This window comes from Ranitomeya imitator, chromosome 1 (genome assembly GCF_032444005.1).
Source record: "Ranitomeya imitator isolate aRanImi1 chromosome 1, aRanImi1.pri, whole genome shotgun sequence".
NCBI classification, from domain to species: domain Eukaryota; kingdom Metazoa; phylum Chordata; class Amphibia; order Anura; family Dendrobatidae; genus Ranitomeya; species Ranitomeya imitator.
The window spans coordinates 786256894-786270033 of record NC_091282.1 but is presented as its reverse complement, the minus strand read 5'-3'; the positions used below and the strand labels follow the sequence as shown (position 1 = coordinate 786270033).

The 13140-nt window shown below is 46.3% G+C and overlaps 1 protein-coding gene across 1 annotated transcript in view; it reads left to right on the top strand.

The window, feature by feature from the left end:
- DICER1 (dicer 1, ribonuclease III) overlaps positions 1-13140 on the top strand; it is a 68795-nt gene that overhangs the window by 43187 nt on the left and 12468 nt on the right. Inside the window, exons 24-25 of the mRNA XM_069737488.1 lie at positions 11917-12072; positions 12190-13021. Of these exons, the coding sequence (XP_069593589.1) occupies positions 11917-12072; positions 12190-13021 (988 nt within the window). The remainder of the gene's footprint in view (positions 1-11916; positions 12073-12189; positions 13022-13140) is intronic.

Genomic DNA, 13140 nt, shown 5'->3' with positions numbered 1-13140 from the left:
ATCAGCAAAAAAATAAAAAAGTTATAGTCCTGAGAATAAAGCGATGCAAAAATAATTATTTTTTCTGTAAAATAGTTTTTATCGTATAAAAGCACCAAACCATAAAAAAATGATATAAATGAGGTATCGCTGTAATCGTACTGACCCGAAGAATAAAACTGATTTATCAATTTTACCAAACGCGGAACGGTATAAACGCCTCCCCCAATAGAAATTCATGAATAGCTGGCTTTTGGTCATTCTTCCTCACAAAAATCGGAATAAAAAGCGATAAAAAAATGTCACGTGCCCAAAAATGTTTTCAATAAAAACGTCAACTCGTCCCGCAAAAAACAAGACCTCACATGACTCTGTGGACCAAAATATGGAAAAATTATAGCTCTCAAAATGTGGTATTGCAAAAAATATTTTTTGCAATAAAAAGGGTCTTTCAGTGTGTGACGGCTGCCAATCATAAAAATCCGCTAAAAAACTCGCTATAAAAGTAAATCAAACCCCCCTTCATCACCCCCTTAGTTAGGGAAAAATAAAAAAAAATGTATTTATTTCCATTTTCCCATTAGGGCTAGGGCTAGGGTTAGGGCTAGGGTTAGGGCTAGGGTTAGGGCTAGGGTTAGGGTTACAGTTAGGGTTGGGGCTAAAGTTAGGGTTAGGGTTTAGATTACATTTACAGTTGGGAATAGGGTTGGGATTAGGGTTAGGGGTGTGTCAGGTTAGAGGTGTGGTTAGGGTTACCGTTGGAATTAGGGTTAGGGGTGTGTTTAGATTAGGGTTTCAGTTATAATTGGGGGGTTTCCACTGTTTCGGCACATCAGGGGCTCTCCAAACACGACATGGCGTCCGATCTCAATTCCAGCCAATTCTGCGTTGAAAAAGTAAAACAGTGCTCCTTCCCTTCCGAGCTCTCCTGTGTGCCCAAACAGGGGTTTACCCCAACATATGGGGTATCAGCGTACTCAGGACAAATTGGACAACAACTTTTGTGGACCAATTTCTCCTGTTACCCTTGGGAAAATACAAAACTGGGGGCTAAAAAATAATTTTTGTGGGAAAACAAAAAGATTTTTTATTTTCACGGCTCTGCGTTATAAACTGTAGTGAAACACTTGGGGGTTCAAAGTTCTCACAACACATCTAGATAAGTTCAATGAGGGGTCTAGTTTCCAATATGGGGTCACTTGTGGGGGGTTTCTACTGTTTAGGTACATTAGGGGCTCTGCAAACGCAATGTGACGCCTGCAGACCAATCCATCTAAGTCTGCATTCCAAATGATGCTCCTTCCCTTCCGAGCCCTCCCATGCGCCCAAACGGTGGTTCCCCCCCACATATCGGGTATCAGCGTACTCAGGACAAATTGGACAACAACATTTAGGGTCCAATTTCTCCTGCTAACCTTGGAAAAATACAAAACTGGGGGCTAAAATATAATTTTTGTGGAAAAAAAAATATTTATTTGCATGGCTCTGCGTTATAAACTGTAGTGAAATACTTGGGGGTTCAAAGCTCTCACAACACATCAAGATGAGTTCCTTAGGGGGTCTACTTTCCAAAATGGTGTCACTTGTGGGGGGTTTCTACTGTTTAGGTACATTAGGGGCTCTGCAAACGCAATGTGACGCCTGCAGACCATTCCATCTAAGTCTGCATTCCAAATGGCGCTCCTTCCCTTCCGAACCCTCCCATGCGCCCAAACGGTGGTTCCCCCCCACATATGGGGTATCAGCGTACTCAGGACAAATTGGACAACAACTTTTGGGGTCCAATTTCTCCTGTTACCCTAGGGAAAATACAAAACTGGGGGCTAAAAAATAATTTTTGTGGGAAAAAAATTTTGTTTTATTTTTATGGCTCTGCATTATAAACTTCTGTGAAGCCCTTGGTGGGTCAAAGTGCTCACCACACATCCAGATAAGTTCCTTAGGGGGTCTACTTTCCAAAATGGTGTCACTTGTGGGGGGTTTCAATGTTTAGGCACATCAGTGGCTCTCCAAACGCAACATGGCGTCCCATCTCAATTCCTGTCAATTTTGCATTGAAAAGTCAAACGGCGCTCCTTCCCTTCCGATCTCTCCCATGCGCCAAAACAGTGGTTTACTGCCACATATGGGGTATCAGCGTACTCGGGACAAATTGGACAACAACTTTTGAGGTCCAATTTCTTCTCTTACCCTTGGAAAAATAAAAAATTGGGGGCAAAAATATAATTTTTGTGAAAAAATATGATTTTTTATTTTTACGGTTCTGCATTATAAACTTCTGTGAAGCACTTGGTGGGTCAAAGTGCTCACCACACATCCAGATAAGTTCCTTAGGGGGTCTACTTTCCAAAATGGTGTCACTTGTGGGGGGTTTCAATGTTTAGGCACATCAGTGGCTCTCCAAACGCAACATGGCGTCCCATCTCAATTCCTGTCAATTTTGCATTGAAAAGTCAAACGGCGCTCCTTCCCTTCCGAGCTCTCCCATGCGCCCAAACAGTGGTTTACTGCCACATATGGGGTATCAGCGTACTCAGGACAAATTGGACAACAACTTTTTGGGTCCAATTTCTCCTGTTACCCTTGGTAAAATAAAACAAATTGGAGCTGAAGTAAATTTTTTGTGTAAAAAAGTTAAATGTTCATTTTTATTTAAACATTCCAAAAATTCCTATTAAACACCTGAAGGGTTATTAAATTCTTGAATGTGGTTTTGAGCACCTTGAGGGGTGCAGTTTTTAGAATGGTGTCACACTTGGGCATTTTCTATCATATAGACCCCTCAAAATGACTTCAAATGAGACGTGGTCCCTAAAAAAAAATGGTGTTGTAAAAATGAGAAATTGCTGGTCAACTTTTAACCCTTATAACTCCCTAACAAAAAAAAAATTGGTTCCAAAATTATGCTGATGTAAAGGAGACATGTGGGAAATGTTACTTATTAAGTATTTTGTGTGACATATCTCTGTGATTTAATTGCATAAAAATTCAAAGTTTGAAAATTGCGAAATTTTCAAAATTTTCGCCAAATTTCCGTTTTTTTCACAAATAAACGCAGGTACTATCAAAGAAATTTTACCACTATCATGAAGTACAATATGTCACGAGAAAACAATGTCAGAATCACCAGGATCCGTTGAAGCGTTTCGGAGTTATAACCTCATAAAGGGACAGTGGTCAGAATTGTAAAAATTGGCCTGGTCATTAACGTGCAAACCACCCTTGGGGGTAAAGGGGTTAAACATTCCAAAAATTCCTGTGAAACACCTGAAGGGTTAATAAACTTCTTGAATATGGTTTTGAGCACCTTGAGGGGTGCAGTTTTTAGAATGGTGTCACACTTGGGTATTTTCTATCATATAGACACCTCAGTGACTTCAAATGTGATGTAGTCCCTAAAAAGAAATGGTGTTGTAAAAATGAGAAATCGCTGGTCAAATTTTAACCCTTATAACTCCTTAACAAAAAAAATTGGTTCCAAAATTGTGCTGATGTAAAGTAGACATGTGGAAAATGTTACTTATTAAGTACTTTGTGTGACATATCTCTGTGATTTAAGGGCATAAGAATTCAAAGTTGGAAAATTGCAAAATTTTCGCCAAATTTCCTTTTTTTTCCACAAATAAACGCAGGTACTATCAAAGAAATGTTACCACTATCATGAAGTACAATATGTCACGAGAAAACTATGCCAGAATCACCAGGATCCGTTGAAGCGTTCCAGAGTTATAACCTCATAAAGGGACAGTGGTCAGAATTGTAAAAATTGGCCCGGTCATTAAAGTGCAAACCACCCTTAAGGGTAAAGGGGTTAAAGGCACATGACCAGTATTCCTGGTCTTAACCCCTTCATGACCCAGCCTATTTTGACCTTAATTGCCTGGCCGTTTTTTGCAATTCTGACCAGTGTCCCTTTATGAGGTAATAACTCAGGAACGCTTCAATGGATCCTAGCGGTTCTGAGATTGTTTTTTCGTGACATATTGGGCTTCATGTTAGTGGTAAATTTAGGTCAATAAATTCTGTGTTTATTTGTGATAAAAACGGAAATTTGGCGAAAATTTTGCAATTTTCACATTTTGAATTTTTATTCTGTTAAACCAGAGTTATGTGACACAAAATAGTTAATAAATAACATGTATACTTTACATCAGCACAATTTTGGAAACAACATTTTTTTTTGCTAGGAAGTTATAAGGGTTAAAATTTGACCAGCGATTTCTCATTTTTACAACGAAATTTACAAAACCATTTTTTTTAGGGACCACCTCACATTTGAAGTCAGATTGAGGGGTCTATATGGCTGAAAATACCCAAAAGTGACACCATTCTAAAAACTGCACCCCTCAAGGTGCACAAAACCACATTCAAGAAGTTTATTAACCCTTCAGGTGCTTCACAGCAGCAGAAGCAACATGGAAGGAAAAAATGAACATTTAACTTTTTAGTCACAAAAATGATCTTTCAGCAACAATTTTTTTATTTTCCCAATGGTAAAAGGAGAAACTGAACCACAAAAGTTGTTGTCCAATTTGTCCTGAGTATGCTGATACCTCATATGTGGGGGTAAACCACTGTTTTGGCACACGGCAGGGCTTGGAAGGGAAGGAGCGCCATTTGACTTTTTGAATGAAAAATTGGCTGCACTCTTTAGCGGACACCATGTCACATTTGGAGAGTCCCCGTGTGCCTAAAAATTGGAGCTCCCCCACAAGTGACCCCATTTTGGAAACTAGACGCCCCAAGGAACTTATCTAGATGCATAATGAGCACTTTAAAGCCCCAGGTGCTTCACAAATTGATCCGTAAAAATGAAAAAGTACTTTTTTTTTCACAAATTCTTTTAGCCTCAATTTTTTCATTTTCACGTGGGCAACAGGATAAAATGGATCCTAAAATTTGTTGGGCAATTTCTCCCGAGTACGCCGATACCTCACATGTGGGGGTAAACCACTGTTTGGGCACATGGTAAGGCTCGGAAGGGAAGGAGCGCCATTTGACTTTTTGAATGAAAAATTATCTCCATCGTTAGCGGACACCATGTCGCGTTTGGAGAGACCCTGTGTGCCTAAACATTAGAGATCCCCCACAAATGACCCCATTTTGGAAACTAGACCCCCAAAGGAACTAATCTAGATGTGTGGTGAGCACTTTGAATCCTCAAGTGCTTCACAGAAGTTTATAACGCAGAGCCATGAAAATAAAAAATAAAAATTCTTTTCTCAAAAATGATTTTTTAGCCCAGAATTTTTTATTTTCCCAAGGGTTACAGGAGAAATTGGACCCCAAAAGTTGTTGTCCAGTTTCTCCTGAGTACGCTGATACCCATATGTGGGGGTAAACCACTGTTTGGGCACACGTCGGGGCTCAGAAGGGAAGTAGTGACTTTTGAAATGCAGACTTTGATGGAATGGTCTGCGGGCGTCACGTTGCGTTTGCAGAGCCCCTGGTGTGCCTAAACAGTAGAAACCCCCCACAAGTGACCCCATTTTGAAAACTAGACCCCCCAAGGAACTTATCTAGATATGTGGTGAGCACTTTGAACCCCCAAGTGCTTCACAGACGTTTACAACGCAGAGCCGTGAAAATAAAAAATCATTTTTCTTTCCTCAAAAATGTTTTAGCAAGCAATTTTTTATTTTCTCAAGGGTAACAGGAGAAATTGGACCCCAGTAATTGTTGCGCAGTTTGTCCTGACTATGCTGGTACCCCATATGTGGGGGTAAACCACTGTTTGGGCACACGTCGGGGCTCGGAAGGGAGGGAGCACCATTTGACTTTTTGAATAAAAGATTGGCTGGAATCAATGGTGGCGCCATGTTGCGTTTGGAGACCCCTGATGTGCCTAAACAGTGGAAACCCCTCAATTCTAACGCCAACACACCCCTAACCCTTATCCCAACTGTAGCCTTAACCCTAACCACAACCCTAACCCCAATACACCCCTAACCACAACCCTAATTCCAACCCAACCCTAAGGCTATGTGCCCACGTTGCGGATTCGTGTGAGATTTTTCCGCACTATTTTTGAAAAATCCGTGGGTAAAAGGCACTACGTTTTACCTGCGGATTGACCGCGGATTTCACCTGCGGATTCCTATTGAGAATCAGGTGTAAAACGCTGCGGAATCTGCACAAAGAATTGACATGCTGCGGAAAATACAACGCAGCGTTTCCGCGCGGTATTTTCCGCACCATGGGCACAGCGGATTTGGTTTTCCATATGTTTACATGGTACTGTAAACCTGATGGAACACTGCTGTGAATCCGCAGCGGCCAATCCGCTGCGGATCCGCAGCCAAATCCGCACCGTGTGCACATAGCCTAATAAAGGTATGTGCACACGCTGCGGAAAACGCTGCAGTTTAGCACTGTGGATTTATCAAATCCGCTGCGGAAAAATCCGCAGAGGACCAGAATACGTGTGCACATACCGTACCCTAACCCTACCCCTAACCCTAACTCTAACTCCAACCTTAGTGGAAAAAAAAAAAATCTTTATTTTATTATTGTTCCTACCTATGGGGGACAAGATGGGGGGGGGGGGGTCATTTACTGTTTTTTTTATTTTGATCACTGCGATAGGTTTTATCACAGTGATCAAAATTCACATTGGAACGAATCTGCCGGCCGGCAGATTCGGCGGGCGCACTACGCATGCGCCCGCCATTTTGGAACATGGCGGCGCCCAGGAAAGAAGACGGACGGACCCCGGGAGGCTCGGTAAGTATAAGGGGGGGGGGAGAGATCAGGGCACGGGGGGAGTGGATCGGTGTGCGGGGGGGGTGGATTGGTGTGCGGGGGGGGTGGATCGGTGTGCAGGGGGGGTGGATTGGAGCACGGGGGGTGGGATTGGAGCACGGGGGGAGCGGACAGGAGGACGGGGGAGCGGAGCACAGGACGGAGGGGAGCGGACCACAGATCGGAGGGCTGGGGGGGCGATCGGTGGGGTGGGGGCACAAAAGTGTTTCCAGCCATGGCCGATGATATTGCAGCATCGGCCATGGCTGGATTGTAATATTTCACCAGTTTTTTAGGTGAAATATTACAAATCGCTCTGATTGGCAGTTTCACTTTCAATAGCCAATCAGAGCGATCGTAGCTGGTGGGGGGGGGGGGGGTGAAGCCACCCCCCCTGGGCTAAACTACCACTCCCCCTGTCCCTGAAGGCCGGGTGAAATTGGAGTTAACCCTTTCACCCAGCCTGCAGGAGTCCAATCCGGCCATGACGCTGCGTCACAGGTCGGATTGGCACGGGTTTTCATGACGCATACGCTGCGTCAAAGGTCGGGAAGGGGTTAAAGGTGCATGACCAGTATTCCCTGGTCTTAAAGGCGCATGTCCAGTATTTCCTGATCTTAAAGGCTCATGACCGGTGTTCCCTGATCTTAAAGGCTCATGACCGGTGTTCCCTGGTCTTAAAGGCACAGAACCAGTGTCCACAGAGGCAGACCGGACAAAAGAGACAGAAAAAGGACCTTATCTAGATCCTCTTCCAGTTTCCTGGACCACACCGGGATTCCCCTTTCTGCCCGTTCCCCCTCCTCGCAGGCAGATGTCGGGTCTGACCTATCCTCTGTCGAAATCTGACTCTGATGCAGATCAGACTTCCGGAACACAGGAGATGGTCGATAGCCTTATTTCAGCTATTATTCAGACGCTTGAACTTAAGGAGGATGAGGCAAGCTCTCAAGACGTCTCCGTTGCGTTTAAACGGATTAAACGTCCCTCTAGGGTTTTTCCTAATCACAGGGAGTTTGACAACACTACCTCTACACACTGGGAAAACCCTGGTAAGCGTTTCCTGGGCAGGAAACGACTAGACAGTCCTTTTGGTCCTTCGCCTCCACAGGAAACCCCAACCAGGACTGTTCTTCCTCGCAAGGGGACCGAAGGAAACCTTCTTTCAGGCCTCCACCGCGCTAGAGCCTAAGAGCCACCCCGCAAAACCATCTGGATCTCGGGGCCACAGGTTTTCTAATAAATGACGGGTCACCCCCACCTGGAAATCCCTCCAGGGTGGGAGGCCGGCTTCTTCTGTTCTCAGAGGTTTGGCTATCGGTAGTCGATGACGCCTGGGTCAGGGAGATCGTCACGTCAGGCTACAAAATAGAATTTTCTTCGCCCCCAGGAAGTCGTTTCCTGCTCTCTCATCCTCCCAAACAGCCCTCTCATCTCCCAGGGCTTCTCCAGGCCGTCGATTCGCTCCTCGCCTCAGGAGTCGTAGTTCCGGTGCCTTATCGCGAGCGGTTTTCGGGTTTTTACTCAAACCTGTTCGTGGTTCCAAAAAAGGATTTCTCTCTCCGTCCAATTTTGGATCTCAAGCAGTTGAACCGCCATCTCCGGATTCGGCGCTTCAGGATGGAATCTCTATGCTCTGTGATCGCGTCCATGGAACCGGGAGAATTTCTGTGTTTCGTGGACATCCGAGATGCGTACCTTCACGTTCCTATTTGCGTACGGCATCAGAGATTCCTCCGGTTCGCGATCCAAGAACATCATTATCAGTTCACTGCTCTCCCTTTCGGTCTGGCATCTGCGCCCAGGGTCTTTACGAAGGTCATGGCAGCTGTCATGGCCATTCTACGTTCAAAGGGGATTCTGGTAATCCCATACCTCGACGACCTCTTGATCAAGCGTCCATCCCATCGGGATTGCAGCCAAAGCCTCCAGCTTACTCTGGACACGCTTCTTCGCCTCGGCTGGATAATCAATTACCAGAAGTCTTCCTTGATTCCAACTCCGCGTCTGGAGTTCCTGGGCATGGAATTCGACACCTCTCAGGCTCAGGTCTTTCTCCCCAAGGAGAAGTTCCTTTCCCTTCGTCAGGGTGTCAGAGCACTAAAGAGCCCGAATCCTCTGTCTCTCCGCCTCGCCATGAGGGTTCTGGGGAAAATGGTCGCTTGTATCGAAGCGGTCCCCTATGCCCAGTTCCACTCTCATCCCCTCCAGCTGGCCCTTCTGTCTGCCTGGGACAGGAACCCACTTTCCCTGGATCGCCCGTTTCGCCTCTCTCCCAGGGTGAAACAGTCTCTCTTGGTGGACGCTGTCCACCTCCATTCTGCGCGGGAGGTCATTTCTCCCTCCCCCGCTGGCAGGTTATCACCACCGACACCAGTCTCCAAGGTTGGGGGAGCGGTTTTTCTCCACATCACGGCCCAGGGCCGCTGGACTGCTCAGGAGGCGTGCCTCCCTATCAACCTCTTGGAAATCAGCCATCTTCCTATCCCTCATCCGCTGGGAGTCTCTTCTTTCAGGAAAACCGGTCCGCATTCAGTCGGACAACGCCACAGCTGTGGCTTACGTAAACCATCAGGGAGGGACTCGCAGCAGACAAGTCATGAAGGAAGTGGCAAAAATTCTGCATTGGGCAATTGGGAAGCCGACTTTCTAAGTCGCCAATGCATCGTGGCAGGCGAGTGGTCTCTTCCCGCAATCTTCAGCCAGATTTGTCAGCGGTGGGGCGTCCCAGACATCGACTTGATGGCCTCCCGGGCAAACCACAAGGTTCCCCAGTACGTCTCCAGATCTTGGGATCCGATGGCCGTCGGATGCAACGCTCTCGTGATCTCGTGGACCCAGTTTTCAGATGCCCTATCTGTTCCCACCCCTCCCCTTGATCCCAAGGGTCGTAAAAAAGATCAAGACAGAAGGGGTCACCATACTCTTGGTAGCTCCAGATTGGCCTCGCAGGGCCTGGTATGCGGAGCTAGTGAACATGCTATCGGACGTTCCGTGGAGGCTTCCGGATCGTCCGGACCTTCTTTCGCAGGGGCCCCTCTTCCACCTGAATTCTCGGTCTCTGAATCTAACGGTATGGCCGTTAAGGCCGCGGTCCTGAAGGACGCGGGTTTTTCTCATAGTGTCATCCAGACTATGATAAGAGCAAGAAAACCGGCTTCTTCGCGTATTTACCACAGATGTGGAAGGCCTTTTTCCGGTGGTGTCAGGACAACAATCTGTTTCCGATGACCTTTTCTCTTCCATCCCTTCTCAGTTTCCTTCAAGCGCGTTTAGATTCGGGTCTTTCCATTAGCACCTTGAAGGGTCAGATCTCCGCTCTGTCCATTCTTTTTCAAAGAGACCTGGCCTCCCTGCCTCAGGTGAAGACCTTCATCCAGGGGGTCGTTCATATAGCTCCCCCTTATTGTCCTCCCGTCAAGCCTTGGGATCTCAACCTCGTGTTAGATGCCCTCCAGCGTACACCCTTTGAACCGATTCAGGACATTTCCGTCTCGCTTCTATCCTTGAGAGTAGCCTTTCTGGTCACCATCACCTCCATTAGAAGAGGTCGGAGCTGGCGGCATTATCCTGTCGTTCTCCCTTTCTAGTCCTGCATCAGGACAAAGTGGTTCTTCGTCCGGTTACTTCTTTCCTACCAAAGGTAGTTTTGGCTTTTCACATCAATGAGGACATTGTCCTCCCTTTCCTGTTCCCTTTCCCTGTTAATCCCTTGGAGAAATCTCTTCACAAGTTTGATTTTGTCAGGGCAATTCGGATTTATCTCTTCAGAACTGCCTCTTTTCGTCAGGCCGATCCTCTGTTCATCGTCTCGGAAGGGTGGCGAAAGGGGCTCCCCGCCTCCAAGTCCACAATTGCTCGTTGGATCCGTTCGGTGGTTCTGGAGGCATACCGTGTCCAAGACAAACGGCCTCCTTCGGGGGTGAAGGCTCACTCTACCCGGGCTGTGGGAGCTTCCTGGGCAGTTCGTCACCAAGCTTCGGCCTCGCAGGTTTGCAAGGCCGCAACGTGGTCATCCATTCACACCTTTGTCAAATTCTACAAGGTGCATACTCGGGCTTCTGCGGATGCTAGCCTGGGTAGGAGGATACTGCAGGCGGCGGTTTCTCACCGGCCGACCTAACTCCTCTTTCTGCAGAATATCCCACCCTAGGGACTGCTTTTGGACGTCCCATGGTTACCTGTGTCCCCCAATGAGGCGAGAAAGAAAGAGGGGTTTTTGGTTCTTACCGTAAAATCTCTTTCTTGGAGCCTTCATTGGGGGACACAGCACCCTCCCTTGAAGTTGTACCGTGTTGGCCAACGGGCCGTTGTGGGTTGGTACATAGGTTGAGTTTTATATTACCTGTTCCTACTACTGCTTTTGGACTAACTGAGTTGCCTGGTGCCTGTCGGAGGGTGTATACTGCCGGGGAGGAGTTACTTCTTCTTTATTTGCATAGTGACAGCAGCATACACCCATGGTTACCTGTGTCCCCCAATGAAGGCTCCAAGAATGAGATTTTACGGTAAGAACCAAAAATCCCTCTTGGCCAAATCAGCCTCCTTTTGCCCCGTTAAAAATAAAGCATTTAAAAATAAAGCACATATTTGGTACCGTTCCTTTCAGAAATGTCCAATCTATCAAAATCTAAAAACAATCCAATCGGTAAACGTAAGGAAAAAAATAAAATCAAACTCCAGAATTACGTTTTTGGCCGCCGTAACATTGCATTAAAGTGCAATAAGAGGCGATCAAAACTTTGTATCTACCCAAGGTGGTATCAATAACACCATCACAGGGCGCAAAAATTATCTACCACAACATATCGATAAAACGTCAGCTGAAGATGCCAAAAAGAAGCCCTTAGATTTTTTTATCCCCCCCCACCTCTGCGGCTTGTTTCCAGTAGGAAAATAAATGGTGTCATAAAAAAAAGTCCCGCAGAAAAAAAAACCCTCATGCGGCCATATTGACAGAAAAATAAAAAAAAGTTATGGCTCCTGAAAGAAGGGGAGGGAAAGACTGAAAATGCCCAGGGGTGAAGGGGTTAAGTTTCTATGTAATATGCACCCTATTCAATGGAAGCTTGCAGAGGTTTGGACACCGAGAGGAGCTGACACCTAAGATACATTGTAGCGACACAGCCTTTCTATAAGATGTCACGGGCGTACGCCGTTCCTGCTCTCATTCGTCCCTCATCATCCTCCCCGCAGGTCAGTAACTGTAACCTTTACCGTCTTGGGAAGAAGAAATGCTCGCCAAGCCGCATGGTGGTCTCCATATTTGATCCACCTGTTAACTGGCTTCCTCCCGGATACGTTGTGAACCAGGATAAAAGCTCCTCCGAGAAATGGGGAAGTAACGAAACTGTGAGTAAGAAGGAAAAATGTTGTAGGTGTGATATGCAGTATCACCTGCTCTGGAGGGCCGGAATTAATTTTACCTGTGATTAAGGCATTAAAATGCATTGTGTTTGGTACCCTCAGGCCAGCGACAGCGTGACCGCAAACGGCAAGATGGATGATGACTTCGATGACGATGAGGATGAAGACCTGATGTGGAGGAACCCTAAGGAGGAGGTGGACTTTGATGACGACTTTCTGGAGTATGACCAAGAGCACATAAAGTTCATCGACAGCATGCTGATGGGCTCAGGTGCATTTGTCAAGAAGATTCCTCTTACAACCTTCTCCACTCCTGACCCAGAATTTGAGTGGAAAACCCCGAAAAAAAGCTCCTTGGATAATTCCCAGTTCTCCCCTGATCTTGACGACTTTGATTACAGTTCTTGGGATGCCATGTGCTACCTAGATCCCAGCAAGGCCGTAGAGGAGGATGACTTTGTGGTGGGGTTTTGGAACCCATCTGAAGAAAACTGTGGTTTGGAGTCTGGCAAGCAGTCAATCTCCTACGACCTCCATACGGAGCAGTGCATCGCGGACAAGAGCATTGCGGACTGTGTGGAGGCCTTGCTGGGTTGCTACCTGACCAGCTGCGGAGAACGGGCCGCCCAGCTCTTTCTCTGTTCTCTCGGCCTCCGAGTTCTCCCTGAGATCAAGAAACAGGAGAACGGCTGTGACTTTAGTAAACACAACAACAAGGCAAGTTCTAATCTGTCAACCTGCAAAGGAGTGGAGTACGGTTATCTGAAAATACCTCCCAGGTACATGTTCGACCACCCAGATGCTGAGAAAACTCTGGACCACCTGATTTCTGGGTTTCATAATTTTGAGAAGAGAATTAACTATCAGTTTAAAAATAAAGCTTACCTCCTCCAGGCCTTCACCCATGCCTCCTACCACTACAACACCATCACTGGTGAGTGAGACTGGAAGTGTACTGCCATCTGTGTGCTGTATACCTGTTATAATACTTTCTCTTATGTGCAGTAATATAACTACTATAATACTGCCCCTATATACAAGAATATAACTACT